This window comes from Rattus rattus, chromosome 2, assembly GCF_011064425.1.
Source record: "Rattus rattus isolate New Zealand chromosome 2, Rrattus_CSIRO_v1, whole genome shotgun sequence".
NCBI lineage: Eukaryota > Metazoa > Chordata > Mammalia > Rodentia > Muridae > Rattus > Rattus rattus.
In genome coordinates, this window is record NC_046155.1 from 198,811,462 (window position 1) to 198,838,756 (window position 27,295).

The 27,295-nt window shown below is 43.3% G+C and overlaps 1 protein-coding gene across 1 annotated transcript in view; it reads left to right on the forward strand.

Annotated features, from left to right (window-relative positions):
* Mthfd1l (methylenetetrahydrofolate dehydrogenase (NADP+ dependent) 1 like) overlaps positions 1–27,295 on the forward strand; it is a 189,494-nt gene that overhangs the window by 47,800 nt on the left and 114,399 nt on the right. The window contains exons 11-16 of the mRNA XM_032894796.1: positions 4,196–4,369; positions 14,656–14,792; positions 16,821–16,867; positions 19,107–19,214; positions 20,110–20,184; positions 22,010–22,112. Coding sequence (XP_032750687.1) covers positions 4,196–4,369; positions 14,656–14,792; positions 16,821–16,867; positions 19,107–19,214; positions 20,110–20,184; positions 22,010–22,112 — 644 coding nt within the window. The remainder of the gene's footprint in view (positions 1–4,195; positions 4,370–14,655; positions 14,793–16,820; positions 16,868–19,106; positions 19,215–20,109; positions 20,185–22,009; positions 22,113–27,295) is intronic.

Below are 27,295 nucleotides of genomic sequence, written 5' to 3' on the forward strand. Positions count from 1 at the left end.
GTTTTCCTGTTTTCTTTCAGCCAGTTATGGGAACAGAGTGTTGTGCTTTCGGGCGTGTAGTTTTTCCTGTCTACAGGTCTTTAGCTGTTCCTGTGGGCCTATGTCCTGAGTTCACCAGCCAGGTCTCTTGGAGCAGAAAAGTTTGTCTTACCTGTTGTCTCGAGGCTCAAGTTTGCTCGTGGGGTGTTGCTTATGAGCTCTCTGCGAGGGCAGCAACCAGGAGGACCTGCGCCGCCCTTTCCGGGAGCCCCCGTGCACCAGAGTCCCAGATGGCGTTTGGTGTTTTCCTCTGGAGTCAGAAATGTGGGCAGAGTGTAGTCTCTTCTGGCTTCCCAAGATTTTCTGCCTCTCTGAAGGTTTAGCTCTCTCTCCCATGGGATTTGGGTGCAGAAAACTGTTGATCCGGTCCCTTCAGGTTCTGGCGGTGTCTGGGCCACAGGGCTTGAGTTTTTCTTTATCTGAAACATGGGCTGATCTTGAACTCACTGTTGTAGCCAAGGATGCTGTGAACTCCTGACCCCCTTGCCTCTGAACCCCAAATACTGGGACTCTATGTGTGTACATATGTGGTTTTATGCAGTGCTTGGGTGCCAGAGATGAAGTCCAGGACTTCCTGCAGGCCAAGCGAGCATGAAGTAACTGAGCTTACCAGCGCAAGTTTTGGATTTTGGTCATAGATAATTTTCTTTAATCATCAAATTGAGGTGTCATTTTCACAAGTCCCCCCTGATTATATCCTGGTGAAACATTCACCATAGTCTTTCCGCATTTTGTTTTGTCTCAGTGGCGTGTCCTATTATTAAATGGACACATATCAATTTCTTTCCTTTGTCATGTGAAAAGCAGTGTCTTTATGTCTGACGAATATGTGTCATGCAGCATTTGGAAAGTGTTGACCGAGGTTAGTGACACCCAGAATACGGAGCAACTTAGTTCTAAAGGCAGATATTTTTCTAGTGTTAGGAAAAATGACCAAATATGCCATGGAAGATGCATTCAGCTTTCTTCAGGGTTGTCCCAAAATACTTTGTGGTGATTGGAATGGGCATTTCCACCAGCATCTTAATGAATCTAAGTTACCAATTCTGTCTGAGTAATTTGGAAATACAGATATAACCTTAATATGTGATTTAGAATAATTGAATGATGCCATATATGAACCAGGGTCATTGCGACCTGCTTCATCCCAATGAGTTGGCCACACAACCTTATCCAGGTGTACAATGTCAGGCCCCAGGTCATTCCATTCCAGCAAAGATGGGGTAATACTGAGTATTAAATAGATAAAACCTACAGTAACCGGGTGAGTGTTTCCTTGGTTACATACTTGGGGGGTTAGGGATAGCCGAGGAGAGACAAGTCTTTTCTATGTAGGCCAGCCTAATCTTCCTAAGTAGGTCAGGTGATCTCAAATTCACAGTAACTCTCCTACCTCTGCCTCCTAAGTGCTAGAACCACAGGCAAGGGTGACTGTGCCCAACTACCAGTTCCTTTTCAGAAACATCTTTCTCCTTGTTCAGTCACTGATTACTGTTTCAGCACATCCATGAAATTGTTTTCACTTTCACAATACACTGTGTATCATAGACCTGCTTGCTTTGAAGCATTAACACAAAATCCAAGAAGGAATGCTATTCTTTAATCTTATCCCTATCAGTACAATCAATTTTGTAAAATATCTTCTTCGTTTTGTTGTTTTTTACATGCATCCAAATACAGTGTACTTGGAGGGCGATAATAATGATAATGATAGACAGACAGACGGACAAATAGATACACAGATATAGAGGTAGGCAGATAGATAGATAGATAGATAGATAGATAGATAGATAGATAGATAGATTGATTGATTGATTGATTTTTATCAGATTTTGTACCAAAATCTCCTATTTAGGGAGGGATACTTTATTTAGCCAATTGTGATTTCTATAGCCACAGAGGAAAGGAAGGCAGACTGTATAGTTTATAAATCACTAAAAAGTCAAAAAGAGCCTATAATCCCAGCATATAAGACTGTTGGGGTCCAAGAATCAAATAGTATGCAAAAGCAAAGAATGTTTATTCAGGAAAATAAACCTGCATGCAGGCAGGGGTCTCCCCATTCAGGAATGGAGACCCCAGGTGCACTCACAGACCTAGCTTTTATTGCCAATTAAGGGAATTCCAGGGAGGGGTGTGTGCTCTTTACCTTGTTGGTCAGCTCTATCTCTAGGGGGTCTGACTGACTCTACTATTGGTTAGGTTCTGGAGACTTCCCAGGGGGTTGCTTACTCGGTCTATTTACCTATTCTTGCTTCAGGCCAGATGACAAGGTGTCCTCAGATTGGCTGCCTGAGGCTGTGGTTGACTGACCATGGGTTCCTGGATTGGGGTTTCATTTCTGGGAAAATGAAACTTTGGCCTAGTCTCCCAAACTACCAGTTTGCAGCCTATCATGGAGTCAGCTTGGCGCTGGCTAACTCAGTCCTCTCAAGACAATGAGGCAGGAGAACTGAAGGTTTTAGAACCAACCAGGTTCCCATCTCAACTAAACAAAAGTCAAAATAGATGTCACTGTGGCTAAGCTAATAAAAGGGAGAAACAAGAAAAACATCCCCAAGATTAAGATTTAAGCATTCTTCAAGAATGATCAACTGAGAGAAACAGGAGAAAAACTCTAGTGTACTGACTGGTTTTGCATGTCAATTTGACATAAGTTAGAGTCATCAGAGGGGAAAGAGCCTCAGTTGAGGAAATGCCTCCATGAGATCCAGCTATAGGACATTTTCTCAATTAGTGATCAATGGGGGAGAGCCCAGCCCATGGTGGGTGATGCCATCCCTGGGCTGGTGGTCCTGGGTTCTATAACGTAGGCTGAGCGAGCCAGGGGAAGCAAGCCAGTAAGCAGCATCCCTCCATGGCCTCTGCATCAGCTCCTGCCTCCAGATTCCTGCCCAGACTTTCCCCAATGATGGATTATGATCTGGAACTTGCTTCCCAACTTGCTCTTTGGTCATGGGATTTTGTCACAGCAATAGAAACCCTAACTGAGACACTGTAGCCAGCAAGACGAGATAAAACAAAATTCTAGAAGCTAAGGGTAGGTGAGAAGAGAAATAGAGAGCTACGATGGTGACCTGGGGAGGGAGTGCCCTACAGGAAGCTCAGAGTTTAGGCTACCCTGGCCTGAAGCATCACTTTCTCCTCCAAGCAGGAGGGATGCAGCCTGTTTACTTTTATTCCCTATCCCAAAGTCAGACTGCCCTGGTCCTCTGGTCTGAAGAGAATTGTAGAGTTGTATTGGGGTTGAGCATGTTGTCAGCAGTAGCAACAGAAAACATTTCTGCCTTTAGCAGTTGGGGTGGTTTCCTGCCATCTTCAAAGATTGTTGTGTGTCCCAGGGTCATTGTCCTCTCTCATGCAATGCTCAAGGCTCTAGGAATAAGTGTGTCTTCAGTTCTCCCACTCAGGCAGGTGTGTAGTGGGATAAAAGAACAGTCTGGCCCCAAATCATAGAGATCTCTGGGCATGTTGGCCACAGCAGTGTTCTCTGGGTGGTCCACTGTACACATATGGGTGCTGAGAGCCCCTGTAATAACAACAACCGTGTGCTCACCTCAGTCAAGTCTGATGCCCAGTCATCCTCCAAATGAAGGTCCTGACTTTTTTTCAGTCTGAGATTGAGTTTCGGGTACTGCATCCTTCCACGGGCCATTACATAATTAATAAAATACTCTGCAATATTATTTTTGGACTGGAAATGGGAAAGAGAGAAAGTCTGGATGGAGATGAAACAAAATAGCATTTCCATATCTCTGAACAGCCAAGAGATACTTTGGCTAGCCGGGTGAGAAAGCATCTCGAAGTAGCCATTCTATCCTCCCCTCCCTCACAGAACCGTGTCCCGTAATGAGTTTGCCATAGCCACAGCATGAAGAACACAATTGGCCTCTGACATGGGCGTTAACTCTGTGCCTGACGCCGTTCTAGGGTCTTGGTGTTTTTGTAATAATATCTCACAAAGAAAAGGGGGGAAAGTCACTTTCTCATGCATCTTAATTGTTAGCAGTTGTGTTTAATTCTGCCTGGGAAAAGGGACCACAAAGCAATTGGGTTGATTTAATGGTTGGCGGGGTGTGCGGATGCTTTTCCCTCGAGCACCGACCACCTAAGCTGAGGCAACTGCCTCCGTCACGCTTCTTTTCTCTCCCTCCAGTGATATTGAGATCTCACGAGGACAGACTCCAAAAGCTGTGGATGTCCTTGCCAAGGAGATAGGATTGCTTGCAGATGAAATTGAAATCTACGGCAAGAGCAAGGCCAAAGTCCGCTTGTCCCTGCTGGAGAGGTTAAAGGATCAAACAGATGGAAAATACGTCTTGGTTGCTGGGTAAGACTTCACATTGACTCTACTGAGAAGACATGTTTCTAGAACTGTCTTCCATTTTAACTCTGTCCATATATATCCCTTAATTAAGTATATTGCACTCTCAGTTTTGACCTTGTCCTTTTTCGTCTCGATTGACAAGCCTCCATGGGCTGTGAGATAAGTCTCCTCAACACCCATGGCTGAGCGAATTGACCTCTGTATTGTGCATAGAGTAACAAGCTGTTAATTTTGCTGTTTTACTTTTAAAGTTACTTTTTAACTTGTGATGCTGGGGCTCACACCCAGAGTCTGGCACGCAACAGGCAAGGTGTCTACCACTGAACTGCATCACCAGCCAAAACAGGAGTGGGTGGCTTCTTTTGATGGTGCTGGAGAGTACAGTTAGGACTTCCTGTATGCCAAGCAAGTGCTGTAACACAGAGCTACCCTCTCAGCCCCTGGTGCTTTGTTCTTCTACTTTATTCAGTATTACTACCTGGGGTTCATTCCCCCTCACACCAAGTCATATTAAGTAGCCTGGGATGCCCTTGAATTCTTCATCCCCCTGCCTCTAACTCTTAAGTGCTAGGATTACAGGCATGTGTGACCAGAACCAGCTGTCCTAAGCATTTAAATTCCATTTTCCATGATTAAAATAACAATTAGAAGCACATTATTTTGAACTGAGTAAGGGCTTGAGGAACATGTCGTTTTGTACTCTACCTTCAATTTAAGATATTTTGTGAAATGTACCTTCTCTTGGTAATGTCCTTGGTAGTTCATTGTCCTACGTGGACCTACAAAACCTCATTATGTTTCAAACTAAGGTTGGGCCATTTTCAGTTGTATTGACTATTACATGAAAAGCAAATTGGTACTCTTTATGAAAAGGGGAGGGTTTTGTTGTTTTCTTTTCTGTTTTTTAAAAACATATTTGCTAGCTGAACTACTCAGTCAAAAATTTGACCTATTCTGACATTAGAAACCTCTACACACATCTAGTCTTGCCATTGACTGTCACAAATGATAGGTAGGTGGATAAATGGGTGGGTGGGTGGGTGGGTGGATGGATGGATGGATGGATGGATGGATGGATGGATGGATGAGTGGGTGGATGGATGGATGGATGGATGGATGGATGGATGGATGGATGGGTGGATAGATGGTTGGATAGGTGGATGGATGGATGGATGATATTTAGATAGATAGATAGATAGATAGATAGATAGATAGATAGATAGATAGATAATGGTGAGGCTTGAGTCACAAAATCCATTTATCAGGCAGAGACATTTCTTAGCTGCAGACTTGACTCCTAGTTAATTTAGATTAACATAGTTATCCGTGTGATTACTTTTTGTTTTCATGTTGTTGGTTGTCCTGGTTGAGTTGGTTGGTTGGTTGGTTGGTTCTGGGGGGTGTTGTTGGTTGGTTTTGTTGGTTTGGGGGTTCTGTGGGGGGGATGTTCGTTTTTTTGGGGTTTTGTTTGTTTGTTTTTGTCAACTTGACACAAGCTAGGGTCATCTGGGAAGAGGGAATCCTCAATTGAGAAAATGCCCCCATCACACTGGCCTGTAGGCAGTGGGGCATTTTCTGGATGAATGATTGCTGTGGAAGGGTCTAGCCTACTGTAAGGGGTACCAACTCTGAGCCACGGAATCCTAGACCGTGTAACAAGATGGTGGAAAACCAGTAAGCAGCATTTCTCCATGGTCTTTGGTTCACTTCCTGTTTTGCGGTTCCTGCTTGAGTTCCTGCCCTGCTTCCTCGGTGATGGGGTGTGCCTGAGAGCTGTAAGATGAAGTAATCCCTTCCTCCCCAAATTGCTTTAGGTCGTGGGGTTTTATCATAGCAATAGAAAGCAAACTAAGGCAGTTATAAAAATAATGCAATCTTCTTTTTAAAAAAAATTACTGAAAATAAACAAGAGAATAAAATATCACAATTGTTTCTCAGGTCAGGATAGTGTTCACACTGATAGGCCCTTCCTCAAATGATGTCATACCATATGTGTTCCATGGCTCACTTCTAGCAGTGAGCTCATGCACATTGCTCTTCTCAGAGCCCCATGACAGACATCCAAGTGTTTACATCTGAGGTTCCCAAATGCATGTGACATATCTTTCCATTGCCTCTGAGCTCCATTGTTTCCAATGGAGAACACGTATTAATGACGGCTCGCAATTACTAGTAAAGAGTGTCACTAATTCTTCTAGTACACCCATTCTCAACCTGGGTGTCAAGGCCCCTTTGGGAGTCAAACAACCCCTTCATGGGGTCACCTAAGACTATTAGAAAACAGATATTTAAAGTACATTCATAACAGTAGGAAAATTAGAGTTATGAAGTAGCCACAAAAGTAATTTTATGATTGGGGGTCCCCACAACATGAGGAACAGTGTTAAAGGGCCGCAGCTTTAGTGAGGTTACAAACCACTCTTCTAGTAGATTGAAACAGGAAGATGGCCTGAGAACGTGACAAGGATGCTCCGCAATTGGAATGATACACATTTCCACTGTTTCCAAGTTTGGGGTCACTGTAAACTGCTAAAATTAATAACCTTGGATTCCATATCTGTGTCTTTGCCCCTGTTGGAATATTCTCCAGAATCTTCTGGATTCTCCAGAGGGGAAATAAGTTGTAATCAACCTTTACCCTCTGCCAGGGGATTAGTTCCAGGTGGCTAGAAGCAAGGAAGTCTAAAGTTCACATCCCTCCCATAAAATGTTGTAGTGTTTGTATATAATTTACGTATAACCTATTATAAACACTAAGCCATCACTAGATTGCTTCCAGGAGTTAATACAGTGTAAGGGCTATGCAAATATTTATTATACTATCTTGTTTAGGGAGTAAGGACAAAGAAGTCTGTACTTGGTCCATACAGATTTCCTTTTTCCAAATAATTTGGTGTAGCCCCTCATTGTCTGCTGATTAAGTGAGGCGGCTCAGGCTGCCAGAGTTTGCATCCCCCAGGTTCCTTTCTACCCTGAGAGCCCAACCCTTATATTCTTACAGCTGGGCATAGAGATGTTGGTCCTACCCTCAGGTACCCTGTAGACCCTACCACCGAGAGAAGTGGCAGGAAGGACAGAGTCATGCCTTGCTCCTGCATCTCAGTTTGGAGCGTCTTCTACTCAAAGTTGTTTTAGGCAAGCATGCTTGATGCAAGCTTGCAATGAGCAAGCACATGTTTGGACACTTAGATATTTCAGAGCATCCTAGAGCTGGGAAAGGAGATGTGTACCTGCAGTGTATATGTTCGTCAATGGTCAAATGCCACTTTGCATAAATGTCATGTAAAAAAAAAAAAAGAGGCAGAAGCATATTTAGGACCATTTCAGAAATTGATGGGAATTCTATTGTGATTCCCCAAAATCTAATGACTGTTTTTAAGTGAAACTCATTAGCAACTCAAATAACAATTTTAAAAATCACTCTTAACATAATGCAACCTAAAGATATACCAAGTTGCTACTTATATGCTAAAAATGACCACTGAAGTAGATGGTCTCCCTAAAGAAGCACATGCACCCTTTTTAAAATGTATCTGCTTAATACATGGATTTGCCTCCCTTCTCTGGGATTTCGGTAGTCTTGGCGGGTTTCACTGAGCTTTCTCACCATGGTTCAGTTCAGAAGATGGGGGACAGGAGTTGTCCCACAGTTATAGAGCCCTGGCCTAGCATGTGTGAGGCCTTGGGTTTAATCTCCAGAACCTTTAGGATAAGATCCAAGGATCTCAGGAGAAATGTGTCATCTGATAATAAAGGAAGATTCATGAGGCATTTTTTTTTCCATGAAGTGGCGGCGATATTCTCCATCTGGGGCTTGTCTAGTTTAGAAATAAAGCCCAGATCTGGACATGGCCCTGCCTTGAGCTAAGAACAGAGTTGACATGTCTTAAACAAAAGCTATGATGATATCGTTATCAAGTTCCCTACGTGGGAGTTAAACCATTAAGGCCTGGCCTCTGGCCACATGCTACATCTTAAGTCTGGAGTCATGTCTCCAAATGTAATTTTTTAAAAAAGGACAAAAGTAAAGGATTTTTGAATGCATAGCCATTAGAAATTAATTCAGCACAAAGCACATAATATACCTGACATGTCCTTGGCAGTGTATACCCTTACTCATCATGTGTCTTGAATGTGCGACATCTGTGCTGGGCACACCATCACACCACACGACACCAATTAAAATTCCTGAAACATATGAGCTCACACTCACACTTTTAGCTATGTATACAGAATTTAATGTTCTGATAGAAATATGCTGGTCGAATGACTGGGGAAAGAAGACTTTTGATATTCAATACTTTCTTCCCAACATTTTAGCTTGTAAGTATCGAGTTGGTGTATCTTTAGGTTGTATTATATTAGAGGGTTTGATTTTTAAAATTGCTATGTGAGTTGCTAACTTGAATTTCATTTAAGAACAGTCATTAGATTTTGAGAATTAGACCAGACTTTCCCTCAGTTTCCACAATGGCCCTAAATACACTTCTACCAGGTTTTTTGTATGACATTTATGCAAAGTAGCATTTGATCATTGATGGTTATTAAATCAAAGTGTCTTTCAACTCTGAAAAATATTAAACATGCTTTGTGTTCTGTAGTATTAAGTATTCATCCATGGTTTAATTCTCATATAAAAAATTTGCACATCCATCATAGTATGCAAATTTGCTTTTCTTTTTATTAAATAGTAAACATATATTCCAAAGAATTAAGTTTTAAATTTATAATTTATTATTAATGTTTGAATTGCATACCTATCTTTTAAACATAAGATTGCACAAAACGGTCTTGGTTGAATGAATTCACAACAAAAATAGCATTAAGAAGCCCTGTGCTAAGCCATGCTTGGTAGTATGCACCTTTAGTCCAGCACTTGGACTACAGAGGCAGGCAGATCTCTGAGTAAGTTCCAGGACAACCAGGGCTACACAGAGAAATCCTGTCTCAAAGGAAAAAGAGAGAAAGAAGAAAGGCAGACCCTGTGCTAGAGACTGCTGGCCAGCATGGCTGACGGCACATTCACCTCAGTCCCTACTCATTAAAGTATTGCTCCACACTAGCCCCTTGCTGGCACAATTATGTGTAGCCTATCTGTAAATACCTTGTAAATACAACTAAAGGCTGAACTTTGAGTCCTCAAGAGCAGATTAAGCAGCAGAAGAGCAATTGTTCTTTTTCTGAAACTAAGCCACAAGTAAAGTGGTCTTCCTTTCTCCTCTATTGAAAAACCATACAAGAAAGCAAAAAGCAAGCAGTGAAATGATAATGTTGAGCTCAAAGCATCCCTGGCAGAAATCTACATTGTATTCTCTAAGAATAAACATTCAGGAGCCAGGTGTGGGGCGCGCCGTTAGTCCTAGCACTTGGGAGACAGATGCGATAGAGTGGAAGCTTAAGGCCAGCCTGCCCCACACAGTGAGTCCCAGGCCAGCCACAGCTGCATAGTGAGTCTCAGTGAATTACTTCTCCTTTAAATACAATGTATTTACAATGCCGATGTGTTACATAGTTTGGGCAGCTCGTTGACTGACATCAGACACAGTTATAATCTAAAAAATAAAAACTAAATTTAACATAAAAGTCACCCTTCTCCCCCTTTTACTTCAAGTCAGATGAAAAGCCAGAGGAAAGTGATTATCAACTATTACATGCACTGCTGCTTTTTTTAAAAAAAATATAAATAACCCCTCAGTTTAGAGAAAAACTATTTCCCCCTTTTTAAAAGTCTCTTTTTATTCTGAAAATAATATTGGCTTATTGCGTAAAATGCAGCATAAAGGAGAGTCAGAGGAAATAACTCAGAAGTAGTTTTCTTTTCTGTTTCCTCCCGCGATTTTACCTTTGTACCCACCCTGTTTATACTTAAGGACCGAGCTATAAATATTGTTTGTGTCCTGCCCTTTTCTCCAAACCCTATAACGTAAACATTCTCCCACGCTTTAGAAAATTTAGATATCCAGGGAATTTTTCAAAAAACCTAAATTGCCATACATTTGAAGGAAGTGTAAATGTGGGTTAGAAGAGGCTACACTGGGGTATCTGAAAGAGTGAAGGTTTTATTTTTTTTAGTAGTTGATAACTCAAACACAGAGCAGATTATCACATACACCCTTTTTAAGCTGTTCTTCAGACTGTAGGTTTTCATCTTCTGGAAATCGTCTCTCATCAGCTACACATAGCATGCTGTTTACAGCTACATGTGACTGTATTTGTTTTGCCTGACAAAACTAAAATTATTGGGAATTGCCCAGGGAAATATGCCAGAAGATTCTTAGATTCTCAGGGGCTCTTGAGTTTTACGTATTTTCCCAGTTACACTAGTGAAAAGGAATTTTGTGTAAGGACTTAACGTGGGTTATAGCTCCTGGCCTTTTGAGTGTGCCTTGGGCCCTGTAGAAGATTCTAGAATTTCTGTGAATTCATCGGACAGAGTAGTTTTTAAAAGTCCAAGCTGCTCTGTGAATATAGACTGAATTTCTCACTGGAGGGAAAAAAGATCCATCGCCTAAGTCTTGTTTTCCTTTTAGAGTGCCAAATACCTGATTTAAATTTCTTTAGTGCTTCTGCCCGTGTGTTGCAATTTAGAAATAACTGTGCTGACTTTGTAAGAGTTTCCCTTTCTCCCTTAAGTAGCCATGTGAACATCTGTGAGGCTTTGTTTTGTTTTGTTTTAAGTTGTACTAATGGCAGAAAAGGACATGGGTCATTAGGAGAAACTAGTACCAACAGAGCCTTTGAACTCTTCCCCTCAGTCAGCTGTAATGGGAATCACAAGCAAATGGACTGTCACATTTATTGTCAGATAGTAAAGGCCTTTAAAAACCTTCCAAATCATAAAGGTACCTGGGGTGAGTGATTTATATTTTTTACATGTTTGTGCATGTAACTTTTGAGTTCATGGCCAGGCAATACAGGGCTAGTGGTGCCCTGTTTGATATTGTTTGACAAAATTCATGTTTTTAAATGTGCCTCAAATCTTTACCTCCTGTCTCTGCATAAGAAATCCCTTTGACTTTCAAATAAACTTCTTTCCCGTTGCCACCGGACAACTTGGTCATTCACAGTGAGCAGTGCTTATCATAAGAAAAGGTTTAGGCTGGAGAGATGGCTCAGCCTTTAAAGGCTAGGCTCGCAACCAAAAATATAAGAAAAGGCTTCATGGTAATGTCAGGTGATTTTTGTTGTTCACTGGTGCCCTGGACAAGAGACAGCAATGCAGGAAGTGTGGCCACTTTTCTTCCCCTTAGCAATGGACATGTCAGAATTCTTATTATAATGTCATCTGAAAGGTCATAAAAAAAGAATCACGTGATAAATGTAGATTCAGTCTGGCCACAGGAGTTTGGAGCCATTGAGAAAAACTCACACTCTCATTCCCATTTAAAAAAAAGAAAATAGCTTCGCGGAGGCAGAAAAGAAAACTTAGCTTGGAGTTATTCCTTTTGAGACTTGATGCTTTGCGCTCTGAGCTAAGGATATGGGGAAAGAATTAAACCCAGTTTTGATATCAAATACAGAGATAGAGCAAAATAGGATTGTATTGTAGCCCTCCTTTTATTGCTTCCAATAAATACTTCCTACTTTGTGCTTTTCCTGTATTGTATTCGTTGGCAGTAAGCTGAGTAGTCCTGTGTTTCCAATTAAGAATTGGATAGATGGCTGAAGCTTGAGGTCATCGCTGGGCTTGTCTCCTTCAGCTCTGCCAGCATACCCTTGGGAGAGAAATGGAATCCCCCATGTGACATAAAGCACAGTGCTTATCCCTTGCAGCATCTTTAGGTGCATGCGCACCTACTGCAAGATGGTGGCTCTGCGTGCTCCTTGCCACTCTTACTACTATTGTGTCTACAGAAGTATGAGGTCGGCTCGGGGTCTTGTGTTGCAGTTTTCACTTTGACTCCACTCAATGCTGTGCTATTTAGACAGTAGCAGGGGGGCCTGATAAGCCCTCTTCCTGTGACCTGGGCATTTCCGGCTTAGTTCTTCAAGTAGTACATAATTGGTTCATCCAACCTCTCTGCTAGGTAGTGGTTAGCAGCGGCCGCCTCCTCGCTAAGTTCACCAGCACTTCTTTGTCCTTATCTTTCTTCAGTCCTGGGTGGCTCTTTATCTCTCCAGTGTATTCTGTCTTTCTTGCCTCCTTCTGAGCTATGTCGTGACCTGTTTCCTTCTCCATGTTTCTGTCTGACTTCTTTTGGTCTCTTCCGCCTGTTTCCTAAAGGAAAACTCACCCAGTGTCTCTAGCCTTACCTTTGTTCTTGCTGAGCTTGCTCTCCCCAGGGTGATCTTGCTTGCCCCTTCGGTCCTCTGAACTGTTGACTATAGCCACAATTTCCATCTGTAGGAAAACCCACTAAGGCAGATGAGGGCATAGAGAGCAGTGCCTTGTCTTCAGCTCACTGTGCCTTTCGGCTAGGTAATACTTTTCTGGTGGTCATGTCCCAGCTTACATGTCAGGTCTGGAGGAAGCTTCCCTTGATGTTCCAAAGCAAGTGAAGCCCCATCGTGCATGCTCTTAATACGGTGCCTGCCCCATTTCCCCAACTTGGTGTTTATCACAGTTGCTATAATCACTGGGTTATCTCTAGCTCCCATCAGTTAGAAGTCCTGGGAGGAGACACAGAGTCTGACATGATCGTCTTTGTGTTCCAAGGTCTGGCCCAGTCCCTGACTCAAGAGAGTACTGAGTAAATATTTACTGTAAGAGTGACTGATTGTGACACAGGGGTGTTCTGAGTGGCTGGGGATAAAGATGGACCCAAAGGCACGCCTTCCTCCTTTGACAGCAGCACCAGGTTTTGTAGGTGGGAAAACTCTGTCGTTAGGTTCGCTGTGGCTAAGTTTCCTAGACACCCTGGCTCACACCGTTTAACTCATAAAAAATGAGGTTGTTGGCACTGAGGAGAAATTTAAAGAATTTTAATGATGGTTGAAGTGTGCTGCAGAACGGCGCTGTGGACTGTGCTTGGGAATGACATATCGCAAAAAGCAGCAATTGAAACACAACATTGTCCTCTACAAAATTTAGCAAAGCACATAATTTAATTAAGCAATAACAATAATAAAACTCAGAGTGGTAAGGAAGTTCATGATTTTGTGCTGAATATGTGTCTATTCTGAGTAGGCAGTTACAGAGATTCGATGTCTCCTTAGGAACAAGAGATTTAACTATAAAATCTGTGGCTAAGGGCTGGAGAGATGGCTCAGCAGTTAAGAGCACTGGCCACTCTTCCTGAGGTCCTGAGTTCAATTCCCAGCAAGCACATGTTGGCTCACAACCATCTGTAGTAGGATCTGATGCCCTCTTCTGGTGTGTGTGAAGACAGTGACAGTGCACTCATATACATAAAAGAATAAATAAATTTAAAAAAGAATTCTGAGGGGTTGGGGATTTAGCCCAGTGGTAGAGCTCTTGCCTAGGAAGCGCAAGGCCCTGGGTTTGGTCCCCAGCTCCAAAAAAAAAAAAAAAAAAAAAAAGAATTCCGTGCCTAGAAATGTCACCTGTTAGTGGTAATGAGCTTATGTCTGCCTGTTAAATATTATGGCCTGAGCAGAAGCTGTGGGCAGATGGGGACTTTGGGATCCCTTCTAATCTGGAGAATCTGTCCCTGTCTCACTCACATAGCAACATCAGGTCAAGCTGCTGGTTCCAACTTTTTTTTTTTTTTTTAAGATTTATTTATCTTAAGAATACATTGTTGCTGTCTTCAGACACACCAGAAGAGGGCATCAGATCCTATTACAGATGGTTGTGAGCCACCATGTGGTTGCTGGGAATTGAACTCAGGACCTCTGGAAGAGCGGCCAGTGCTCCTTAAGAGCGGCCAGTGATCCTTAACTGCTGAGCCATCTCTCCAGCCCTGGTTCCAACTTTTTTTTTTTTTTTTTGGTTCTTTTTTTTCGGAGCTGGGGTCAGAACCCCGGGCCTTGCGCTTCCTAGGCAAGCGCGCTACCACTGAGCTAAATCCCCAATCCTGGTTCCAACTTTTTTAATGACTAGCTGTGTGTCACTCCCTAAAATGAGCCTCATCAACACCGTTAACCTAGTAACATTCCTTTTGGTTGCATTGTCTTTCATTTTTTTATACCTGAGGCATCAGCTCAAATGTGGCCTGTGTGTTCCACCTGGGAACAATCCAAGAAACCATGGTAGCAAATATGTTGGGAGAATGTTGCTCACTGCCTATAAGATCGAATTTAGATTTGAAATCTTAGTTTGGCTTTATTTACTAAGGTTGTCTTAGAAAGATAGTTAAATTCATCCCTCTCCCCCTCCCCAAAATTAGGATCACACCCACCCCACTCGGAGAAGGGAAGAGCACAGTCACCATCGGACTAGTGCAGGCGCTAACTGCTCACCTGAACGTCAACTCCTTCGCCTGTCTGAGACAGCCTTCCCAGGGACCCACTTTTGGAGTGAAAGGTACTTTCCTTCACAACTAAGCTATTTCTCAAAGAAAAATTAGGGGGCGATGGGAGGGTGATAAAAATTCAGATTCAACGTAAAGAATAAAGATGGAGTCAAATGCTTTGCAAAAGAGCTGGCTGTACATTCATACCTCTACAGCCCCTGAACACTGAGGACATAGCAGTCATGCCCTGTGTTGAATCTCTGTAAGAGGTTTCTGCAAGGTCAGGGCATCTTCCATGGAGTCCCCGCCCACCCACTCAGGAAGCTGGTCCCTTGGCTTGGTCACTCAGGCCTCCTGCCTCCAGCAGCGCCTTCTATCACCCCACCTCCTTCGCCAAGCAACTTGAAACACTGCCCGTCTTATCAATGTTTTATCATCCCAGCCTCCATGAAAGGCCTCTTCCTGTACTCATATGAGCTCTTCGGGTCAGGCCCCTAGCTGCAGCCTGTGGGAGTTGTTGTGTGAGGCCAAGGAGCTCTGGAGACTAAGCAATTGGCTGCGCACAGAGCTGTGAGGAAATTTCTCCCTGGCTTAGCTAAACTGATGTCTGGCATCTTCCCCTTCTTTGTGCTCCCTCGGCTGATTTATCAAGTCACTCCTCGGCCCTCGCTGTGGCAATTACCGCGTGTTCTTGGCAGTTTGTGGTCTTTAACTGTATTTTATTTATATTGCTGATACAAATATTAGTAACTCCTAAGCTATTAAAAGTGCTGCTTCCTCCTGGTGGGCCATGCCTTATGGAGCCGACTGCAGGTGAGACTTAGTGCAAAGAGGCAGTGGTTTTACCCATGGCTATGTCTCTGCAGGGTTGACAGCCAGTCTTAAAGTCTGTGAACCACATCTGTAAGTGTAAAAGGCCTCTAGTACCAGACACATCTGGCTATTATGAGACTCAGGATAACAGGAAAGAACAGGGCGCATTATAAAATGACATCTGCTTGTGAAAAACAAGTGTCTTCGGTAGAATTATTAATACACTTTTTGTCTAAGGTATTCATGGGTAAGTATTTTTTGGTTTTGTTGTGGTTCGGTTGTTCTCTTCCTGAGGACTGAACTCAGCAACTTGGGGTATGGTCTCACTGTGCAGACCAGGATGGCTTGCGGTTTGTAGTACATCCTTCTGATTCTGGGTCCTGAGTGCTCGACCAAGCCTAGCAGGTAGTCTGCTTTATTTCATGTATGGTTTATAGCAAACATATAAGTATTCTGAAGTATAAACATTTTTTTTTTGTTTTGGTTTGGGTTGTTTTTGCTGTGTCACACAGCTCTGGCTGTCCTGGACTCGCTTTGTAGACCAGCCTAGGCTCAAACTCACAGATCTGCCTGCCTCTGTCTCCCAACTGTTGGGATCATATGCACCCCACACCGAGCCTTTTCCTTCTGGGTTTGTTGTTGTTGTTAATTGGGGGCGAGGGTTAGGGATAAGTGCAGGTGCTCATAGGGCCAGAGGTATTCTAGCTTCCTGAAGCTGGACTTACAGCTGGTTGTGAGTCAGCTGGAGGAGGTGCTGAGAATCAAATTCAGGACCTCTGGAAGAGCAGTGCATGTCTTAACCCCTAGCCATCTCTCCAGCCCCTTCACACATTTTTTTCACATTTTTTTTAATAGCACTGACATTTGCTATCTAGGACTTCATGCATACTAGGCTAATACTCTACCACTCAGCTATATCCCAGCCCTTTATTCACAGTTTTAAAAGCAGACTTCTTGCTAAGTTGTCCACACTATCCTGGTACTCACTCTGTTGCCCAGTAGGTCTTGAATCCATGATGCTCCTCGAAGCTTCCCTGCTAGCTGTGATTGGAGGTCTGCCTCAGCAAGCACAGGTCTTAACCTTTCTTTGTAAACAAAGAAATAGAAGACCTAAAATGGCATCACTGGATAGAGTGCCCTAGTTTTGTTTTATTTCTGTTTTGGTTGGACAGAATCTCTGGACCTTAGTAGGCCTCATTGTTGAGTGCAAGTAGCATCCTTAGGTCTGTGTCTGTCCTGCAACTGAACATGGGGACTCACTTCACTGTACTTGCTGTGTTCTCTAGGAGGAGCTGCAGGTGGTGGATATGCTCAGGTCATTCCCATGGAGGAGGTAAGGCCATGAAATACCCACCTGGACACCTGACACTGGTGGCTACGTACGAATATGTGTGTGCCATTTGGTGTGAATACTCGTGTTCCATTCATATGCATATATTTTCCTGCAGCAAATAGGTGCTAACCTGGTCCCTGGATTTGTGTGTGTGTGTGTGTGTGTGTGTGTGTGTGTGTGTGTGCGTGTGTGTGTGTTTGTGTGTGTGTGTGTGTTTGTGCACACACATATCAAATCATTCTGCCTTTCTAAATTCTAAAACAATTCCATATCCCCAGGCTTCTGTGGACTCAAGGCCATCTTAGATAAGACAGTGTTGTCCTGGGTCCCCATCAGTCATCCCTTAGACTGCCAAATTTAGAAAGACATGAATGATTTGCTCTACCAGCGAGGCCAGAAGAAAATCATCTCAGAGGAAGTGGGCAGTAGAGTGGATGGTGTTGATTCTTATTTCTCCAAGAGCTCTTTCTTCATCTCCCTGGCCTCCCGTGCCTGACCAGGCCTTGTTTCCCTCAGCTGTGCCCTTTGCATCAGCATCACGGGTCAGTCCTGAGCTCTCCCTACAACTCTGGTCTGAGCAAGAGCCTGTCCATCCCACCTGTCACTTCTCAGACCTGGCCTGAGGGGTCATGACAGGTCTTGGCTCCTGCTTTGTAGCTCCTTGGAAGTGCCTGACCTGTTTTCTCTTATGCATGGCGGCTATGCTGCAGGGTCCTGTGAGCGCTAAGCATGCCTCATACCGTTGAGCTGTACTGGCTCCCTGATTCTTCTTGACTAGAAGACTCTCCCATGCATGGGATTCTCTGCCCTTCCTGGTTCTCACTACCCTGCCTGAGATTATGCTTCACTCCAAAATCCCCTCATCCCCTTCACAAGGTAGGAGAATCCAAGGCCTGGGGGCCTAATCAGGATGAAGAACGAGGAACAGGCCAGGGGAACAGTTTGAGGTTTAGCACAAATATGGACACAATAATGGTGTACCTCCGCATGAGTCTTCAACTCCATGGCTCAGTGTAGGGGTAACTGCCCTTCCACACATAGAGGGAGGCGGTTTGTCCCTTGAAGCTGGGACAAACTGTGTGTCTGCTCCATCTCTGTGTCCACAGTGCCTCCCATGTGGTGGGTGTTGGACAAACCAGGTGCCATCCACAGGCAGCAGAGACTCATAAAAAGTTGTATGGAGAAATGTCACAAGGAGCTCTAGGTGGATTGAAGGTATTTGAGGGAAGGCGTTCCCGGCCGGGGAAACTCTGTAAGGAAAGCCCTGAGATAAAAAAGAGCTTTGCCTCTTCAGAACATCTGAACATGACCAGAAAGTAGAGCCAGGACAGACAGACTCGGTAAGCTGAGACAGAGGAACCAAACTTCTATTGATAATCACGAGGTTATGTTTGATTTGAAGTGTCATACTCAGCCATTAAAAGAATCTTGGGAGAGTAATAGGGTCGCACTGCATTTTGTGTGACATTATTAATGACTTCGATCATGAAAACATGGGTGGGATTTTCTACTTGTGGCCTAGCGTGGATGTTTAAAAGTGGTACAAAGTTTGGAGAGCTTTGGACCTCAGATTTGGAGGTTAACGATGTGAAACCCATAACTTCCTCGAGGGTTTACAGAAGGCCAGTAAGTTGGCTCGTCAGCTAACTGCACAGGCCAGCCGAGCCCAGAACCCAAGTAAAGGTAAAAGGACAAAACCAATTCTACAAAGTTGTCCTCTGACCACCGCATGCATGCTTTGACATGCTCACTCCCCTCCCTCCACCATCTATACATTATATACCCATGTTAATAAGTAAAACTTGAAAGAGTTCATTTTAAAACTTAAAGCCTCCAAATGATGGGGCATGTCAATTCTATAAACAGTAATTGTGTGTTAACACGAAGCTAGAGTTCAGTTGTGTTTGCTCTTATTCCATTTTTACTGTTTAAGCCTTGTTTCCTTCCCACATGTTATTTGTTATAGCACAGTTCCCCAAATACAAATAAATAACTGAAATGAAGAAATCATGAGAAAGGAAGTTTTAGGCCCATCGGAATGTGTCATCTTTAAGCAGAGAATAGAAGAACTCCTCTTGAGTTCTTTATTGTCAAGTTGGAGGCCTTGACCTTGATTTTCTGATGTAGGCCATCTTGTCTCAGCTCATGGTACAGACAGATAATTAGTGTACTGTTTTATTCATTTAAAATGTCCCTGGCTATATGATACAAGTCGAAAGATGTGACATTTGATTTCTAGTTCAACCTTCACCTGACTGGGGACATCCACGCCATCACTGCCGCTAATAACTTACTGGCTGCGGCCATCGACACGAGAATTTTCCATGAGAGCACTCAGACAGACAAGGTAAGGAGGGGCCCTTGTTAGCCATCTGAGGATATTACCCTGGACTCTGTGAGAGATTCTTAGAGCCCATCTGCTCTCTAAAATTGTATTAAAAATTTGCTGAATTTTACCCATATCCTGACTTCCAGAGGAGGACAGCTACACTTTAATCAGATTCTCAGACTTATGATTGTCGCAGAGCAATGGAAGAACTGTGATGTACCGACTAAGACATTATTCCAGATGAGTCTTTTCAGTCTCAAAGATCAGTGGCACAAGTGTTTGGTTTTACTGTGGTCATAGATACATAGGTCCATTCTAAAGGAAATTGAACTTGGGTTTGTTTGTTTGTTTGTTTGTTTGGGAAGCAGTTGGGGCTTCCAGTAGGGGAACTTGAACCCAGAGATTTGTGCATGCTATGCAAGAGCTGTGGCATTAAATGGCTGGACATCTGTAATAGTGAACTCACAGTCAGCAAACATGAGCCAGCTTCACTGCATGATATCCAGGAGCCAGCTCACACGAAAGTGACAGGATTCTAGGTTATTAATTCTTTACAGGCATCGGTCATAGATGAGAGAGGTACTTCCTGATGATCTGCAATAAAGGGCCTGACTTTTTCTATTACAATCCCAATATTTATCTTTCATACAGATTTCAGATAACTATTTGATAGGTTGTAAGGCCACAGATCAAATAGACTTGCACGAAGTGGTTGTATCGTGAATCATTCCCACTAAGATTTATTAAAATGACAGAATTTAAGTCTAGGCTGTTTATATTAGCCTTATATACTAATAGAGCCGATTTGGTTATAAATGTAATGAATGATCCATTTATATGTAAAGAACATGTGCAGTTATCCAAGTTCATGGCTGAGCCTAAAGCTCTGGTGGATGGGTTTTTCCCCCCTTAGGCTCTGTACAATCGACTGGTTCCCTTAGTGAATGGTGTCAGAAAATTTTCAGAAATTCAACTTTCTCGGCTGAAGGTAAGGTTCCACTTAATAGTGCTTTTATTTTATTGTTTTTAAGAAGAGAACATTCTAGAAACCTGACTTGATCTGGATTTTCATATACTCCTTTGGATATTAAACTCTAACTGGTTCTCAACCATCCTAATACCACAACTCTTTATAGTTCCTCCTGTTGTGACTCCCAACTATAAAATTAACTCATTTGCTACTTTGTAACTTTGCTACTGTCGTGAATCACAATGTAAATATTGGCTATGCAGGATATCTGATATGTGATCCTCCCCGACACAGGGTCAGGACCCACAGGTTGAGAACCTCTGTGTATTATTAACTCAGACTATCACGGTGAGATCTGTAGATAAGTCCCTACACCAAAAAGCCAAGGAAGCAATTACGATCATGTGGTTAAACAGTTGTTTATGTTTTGTTTTACTTATTTTGTGTGTATGTGTAGAGGTCAGAGGACAGCTTACAGAAGTCAAGTATCTCCTTCCTCCAGGCCTTGAACTTGAGTTGTTGGATTTGGCAACAAGTACCTTTGCCAGCTAATCCACATTCCCATACTCCCACCCCAAAGAGTCCACTTTCTTAGGGCTTCGTTTCCTGACGTGAGGTGGGAAGGCTGCTTTGCTAACAGTCTACAAGCACCCTTGTTAACCGACACGTCTGTTCTTACGTAGCCTTCCGTCTCCCTCTGAACACAAACGTTTTCCTGTTTGTAAAAGTTCTAAAGCAGAGGTTTTCAATCTGTGGGTCTTGACCCCTTTGGGAGTCATGTATCAGGTATCCTGTATCTCAGATGCTTACATTACAGTTCATAACAGTAGCAGAATTATAGTCACGAAGCAGCAACAAAAATGATTTTACGATGGGGGCGTCACCACAGCATGAGGAAAAGTGTTAAAGAGTTGCAGCATTCGGGAGGTTGAGACCCACTGCTCTAAAGAAAGATGAGACAGCTTTGGGTCGCCATTTCTCTTGGGGTTTTTTTGTTTGCTTGCTTGCTTTTATTTTCCTTCCTGGGCAATTGATACCACCCTAAGTTGAAAAGGCCATTTTATCTTAATTCTTCCCCTGTGCTTTCTGGTGCTATTCACTGCTTCTGCCCTATTTCATTATTTCTTTTCAAAAGATAACTGGGGTGGGGGAGGAACCATCTTTATGGTATAATTTATAACCATTGGTTGTAAATATTAAAATATACATATTAATATATGTATTCTAAGTACATATATTCTAAGTATATTAAATATATTAAATATATTCTAAGTACTTCTTAGAATATTTTCTTTACAGAATTTAATTGATTAAATCTTTGTGTCTTGTTTGTTTGTTTGTTGGTTGGTTGGAGGGATTTCATGTAGCCTTGATCCTCCTGCCTCTGCCTCCCAAGGGCTGGGATTGCATGACTGCATCGCCAACCCCAGCTTAATTTTTTAATTCATTTTTTCCAAGTAGAATGTATTCCTAAGTATAACCGAATATACCACTTCACTTGTTATCCACATATGAAAAGGCTGGTGGATAACATTTTTCTGGGTGACAGAGGGTTTAGCACCTCTGAGCTTAGTATGCAGGGCCACCAATTGGTAACACGAGCTGCATGGCACCAGGCCCACATGTTCATTGCTTGCTCCTGACTGGACCCCATTTTCAGATGGGGTTTTAGGGCATTCACAGATCCCCGCTGTCTTCTGCTTGCAGAAGGCATTTGCTAACATAATTTCACTTAAGTCACAGATTTGTGTTTTCAGGACCTCCCCTAGTTATGGAGATAATTTTGTTCAGGTCTGTCTTCCTGTTCTTTCCTGTTCTTATGGCATGTCTCCCCAATTACTAGAAACTGGGGATACATAAGACTGATCCCACCGCTCTGACAGAAGAGGAAGTGAGGAAGTTCACCCGCCTCAACATTGACCCCTCTACCATCACATGGCAGAGAGGTAGGTAATGGGGAGTGGGGGGGATTCAGACAATGAATGGATTTGAGCCCTATCTCTTAAAATACAAGTCCGTCATCAACACTCAGTCTTCAATTAATAAAAACTCCAATCCTTGCAGCTGCCTCTCCTGGCTTCAGAACCTTACCATCTGGTTTCATTACTCTTTCTTTCCACTGCCTTTCTCTGGGCGAAGTCCCATTCCCTCTATCCTCTTTCAAATGGCTGAGGATGGGCTGCGGGGAGCTCAGTGAGGGGTTCTCATCTGGCACATGCAAGGCTAAACACCACAAAGCAACACTGCCTTTGTCCAACTGTGTAGGAAAATTCTCTCTCCCTTCCTTTTTCCATTTTTAAGACAAGATCACTTCTTGTCACGGTGAGTTCTCTTCCCCAAGCCTGTTTTTTTTCTACTTTTTTTTTTTTTTTTTGGTTCTTTTTTTTTTTGAGCTGGGGACCGTGCCCTGAGGGCCTTTGCGCTTCCTAGGCAAGCGCTCTACTGCTGAGCTAAATCCCCAACCCCTTTTCTCTACTTTTTAAAAAGAATATTTTAAATTATATATTATTCCTTTATTTACTTGTTACATTCAGGATATCAATGTGGGAGGAGAATTGGGAATAAACTCTACATTCTTTTTTCTTCATTTTTTTAATCATATGTTTTGCCTACATGTATGTGTATGCACCATATATGTTCAGTGCCCATGAACACCAGAAGAGGACATCAGATTTCCTGGGACTGGAGTTAAAGGTGGTTGTAAGCTTCCATGTGGGTGCTGGGAACTGAGCCTGGGTCTTCTGCAAGAGCAGTAAGTGCTCTTAACTGCTGTGTGACCCCTCTTTCTAATTTTTGGTTTTTTGGTTCTTGGTTTTGGGTTTTTGGGAGGTGTGTGTGTGTGTGTGTGTGTGTGTGTGTGTGTGTGTGTGTGTGTGCGCGCGCGCGCGCGCGCGCGCACATGGAAGCCAACAATTGACATCCGACGTCTTTCTGAACCTACAGTTAAATTGAATGGCCAGAAAGCCCAACTGTTCCTTCTTTCCCTGCTTACCTAGTGCTGGGACATTGCTGGTTTTGGTTGGGTGGTGGGGATCAAATTCTGGATCTCATGGTATGAGGGGCACTTTATCAACTGAGCCATTTCCCCGGTCCCTTTAGTTTTGAGACAAGTTCTTGAGATATAGCTCTAGCTGGTTTAGAACTCTAATGTAGACGAAGCTGGCCTTGGGTTTGCCTCAATCCGTCTTCCTCTGCCCTCCAAGATGTCTACCACTGTACTGACTGGTTTTGTGTGTTACCTTGACACAAGGTAAAGTTATCACAGAGGTGATAAAGGAGCCTCAGTTGAGGAAATACCTCCATGAGACCCAGCCGTAAGGCATTTTCTCAACTAGTGATCAAGATGGGAGGACCCAGCCCATTGTGGGTGGTGCTATTCCTGGGCTGGTGGTCTTGGGTTCTATAAGAAAGCAAGCTGAGCAAGCCAGGGGAAGCAAGCCAGTAAGAAACACCCCTCCATGGCCTCTGCATCAGCTCCTGCTTCCTGACCTGCTTGAGTTCCAGTCCTGACTTCCTTCGGTGATGAACAGCATGGAAGTGTAAGCTAAATAAACCCTTTCCGCTTCTTGGTCATGATGTTTGTGCAGGAATAGAAACCCTGACTAAGACACTCACTGTGCCTGACTGTCTCTCTACTCATTTCCCAGGAGCTCTGAGCTCTCTAGTCCTCATGTACAGTGCTGGCTTTTTCTCCACATCTGGCAAGTGTCTCCAGCTGGACCCTCCCTGGGTGTGTATCACTATGGCAGTCACACTACAGAGAGCTGCTCAGTGCTCTCTCCAGACTTTCCTGCCTCTCTCTCAGCAGTGACATCCCTTCCTTTCCAACACTGTCATTAAGTCACTTCAGTGGGCAAAGGATCGACCATGGAATTTGACTTAGAGAATGGCCCCACCACCCTGCTTAGCTCTGTGGCCTTGAATAGGTGTCGGTGGTCTGTGTTCATGGAGTTGATGGTGTCTGTACTTTACAGGAGTGTGGCAGTCATACCTATGGGATACAGAAATGATGGATGACGTATATTCAGACCTGTCCCCCGTTCTTTCACTTCTAGCCTCTTTCAGAATATATTTAACCAATGCCTGAATTAGCACATTCTCCTGTTCCCATTTCCGTTCCTTAATTCAGTAGGTTCCTAATACAGAGATCCTGGCTTATTGCTTCCTCAGTCAGCAGCTTCAGGAGCCCCCATCCTAGGCCTAAAATCGCCTGTAGGCAATTTGCCTTTCACAACTACTGGTGCCTAGTTTCTGTCTTCTGCCCACCAGGGGGCCTGCTTCATCCTTTGCCAGCCCTTTCTTGGCCATGGCCAAACCTAGCCTATCTCCTTCCCAGGCCAGTCTTCCTCCCAGGTTTAGCCATCATCCCACACTTCCTGAGCTTTTCCCCCAATACCCTATTCAGCCAAGCCAATAGCTGAGCCAAGAACTGAGTGTCTCCCAGCAGCAGACCTTGCAGCCAAGAGACAAACACCAAGCTACTTCAGACAAACCACTTCCTATGTTTCCCCATCTAGATAGAGTAGCCCTTATCCAAAGCACCCAAGACGAGCAGTGTTTCAAACTTCAGAAGTTTGGTGGTTTGGGCAGATAGCACAGTAATGACAGCCAAGTCTGAACGCAAAGTTCATTTGTTATATTTACATCTTCCACAGGTAGCCTGAAGGATATGCTATATAGATTATTTAAACAACTTCATGCATGGAGCTGTTTCAGGATGTGGGATTTTTTTCCCACTAGCAGTATTGTGTTAACACCCAAAAAGTTTTGGATTTTGGACGCAGAACCTGTAGTAATACCAGCCACCCTTCGGGGAGGCTCCACTGAAATGTGAACACGCGAAAACTCAGGAGTGCCTCCCCCGATCCTTAGAGCAGAGCAGCTGTGTTATGTTATTTCTCTGCAGCCTTTGTCTCCTCCTGAGATTGAGTTAAAATTTCCCTGAGTGCTCTTGCAAGGATCCATTTTATTATTTTAAAACACATAATACCGTTGTAAAGATCTTCATCAAAGTGCAACTTTTCACAACGCTAATAACTGCTAATCATAGTTTTTGGATCATCTGATTTTTCTGTTCAGCTCTATTACCATTTGTGTGTGTGCAGATTTTATTTCCTGCCCAATTCAATTATATCCTAAGGACGTTCTCCTTGGTTAGCTCTTTCTTAGGTTATTTTTTTTCCACTTATTTATTATTTTTCATGGAACTAGAGATTAAACCACAGCCTTTGGCAGGCAAAACACGGGTGCTTCACCTTTAAGCTATATCCCCAGCATTTGAAGTAGTCATTTTAAGTGACTCTAGAATATTCCTTTGCAGGTGAGCCATGACTTGTATATTCCACAAGTCTAAATTAGACCAACATTCTGTTTAACAGCTGGCATGAATATTTTCTTTTTTTTTTTTTTTTTTTTTTTTTTTTTTTTTTTTTTTTTTTTTTTTTTTTTTGAGCTGGGGACCAACCCAGGGCCTTTTGCGCTTCTAGGCAAGCGCTCACCACTGAGCTAAATCCCAACCTAATATTTTTTTTTCTAAGTGTATTTTTTTTTTAACCATAAAGATCCCGTTATTAGAATACCGTTGTTTGCAAAATGCGTAGTCAGCCTTTCAAGGCCCCTCTCAGCTCATGTTACTTTGTAAATTGGTCTAAGGGGCCTTTTTGGTCAAAAGAAAATTAGGCATCGGAGATGAGTATATTTTCAACCGTACTGAAAGAGAAACTTTCAGACCAACCGGCATCCTTGCACCTCCGCACTTGGGCCCCATCCTCCAAAATCATGGCATATCACCTCTTCAGGGAGGGCCAACGTGCAGTTGGAACCTCTGTGCAAAGACAGGAGGGACTGGAATGCTCTGCGGCTACAAATCAACTTTAACGGATGTGACAGCTTCAAAAAGTTATGCCAGAAAAATAACAGACTTACATTACTGTTTGGGATGTTAGAGGAAAGCAAGCTTTATTGCTGAGGACAAGCCACCTGGGCCAGAGGAATTCGGGCTGAAATTTGATAGTAGTTTTGTTCTGATGAATGGGTTGGTATGAAGGGAGTGCCTGTATGGGCAGTGTTTTCTGGCTTTGACTGAGAACTAGTATAGCCTAGACAATGAGTGCAGCTTATCATACTCATTCCAGAAACAGGTCACAGGCAGTGGGGAAGAATATCTACAGGAATGTATTGTCCCCTAATGGATAAGAAATGGGCTTTACAATATTGGACACCTCAAAGCCCCAGTCGTTTAGGGAGCCCAACTTCCCAGAAACTTATAGACCTGCCTTCTCCCACACATGTCCGTCTCTCTGTCACAGGCTAAAGGCCCATTATCCCTGTTCATTGCCAGTCCCTAGTCTCTGCTTTTCAACACTAAACCCATGACACTCTGAGATAGGGATGCCATGACTTCTACAGAAGGCAAATGATGGGCCTGTCCTGGTATGGCACCCGGACCTGTGCTCTAGCTCTTGGCTGGTGCACTATCAATACCATGGGCTAAAGGAACTACTTAGAACAAGTTACAAATAAACCAGTCCACCCCTAAGCTCCCCTGCCTTCCTTCCATGCATGCACGCTGGAGCTTTCTCCATGGACATGGAGAGTCAAAGATTGGCCCCTTGGGTACCTTCATGATCCTGCCCCAACCAGCACAGGACTGAGCACAGAAACAGTCTTCAGTACCTGCTGCTCCAGGAAGGGATGAATCGGGAGTGTAGCTCTACCACTTAGATACCAGCTGAGTGTGTTCCTGTTGCTTTCTTTGAGCTCTGGCCACATCTGTCTTGAAGAGTGGGTTGAAGTGTATGTCTCTTGTCAGTGTCACTGGTGCTGAATTCATATAGTTCTTTCCCTGTGTGTATATATCCTGGTAGATCACAATGTTCTACTGAGGCATTGAGAAAGACTCCAAATCCAAGTGACATCCCAAGTGCCGTTTGGATGATGCTGTAGTTTGATCTTACCTTGTTTGCTTATCTTCCCTTTGTCAAACTAAAATTTGAATTGTCTGCGATAGACTTAAAATACATCTGATGGGGAGGTGACCTCAGTCAGTAGCCAAGGGTGTGTCTATACTACACAGCACCAAAGGAGATGTTGTATTTCCTGTGGTGGAGTGCCTAGCATCTTAGAGTGA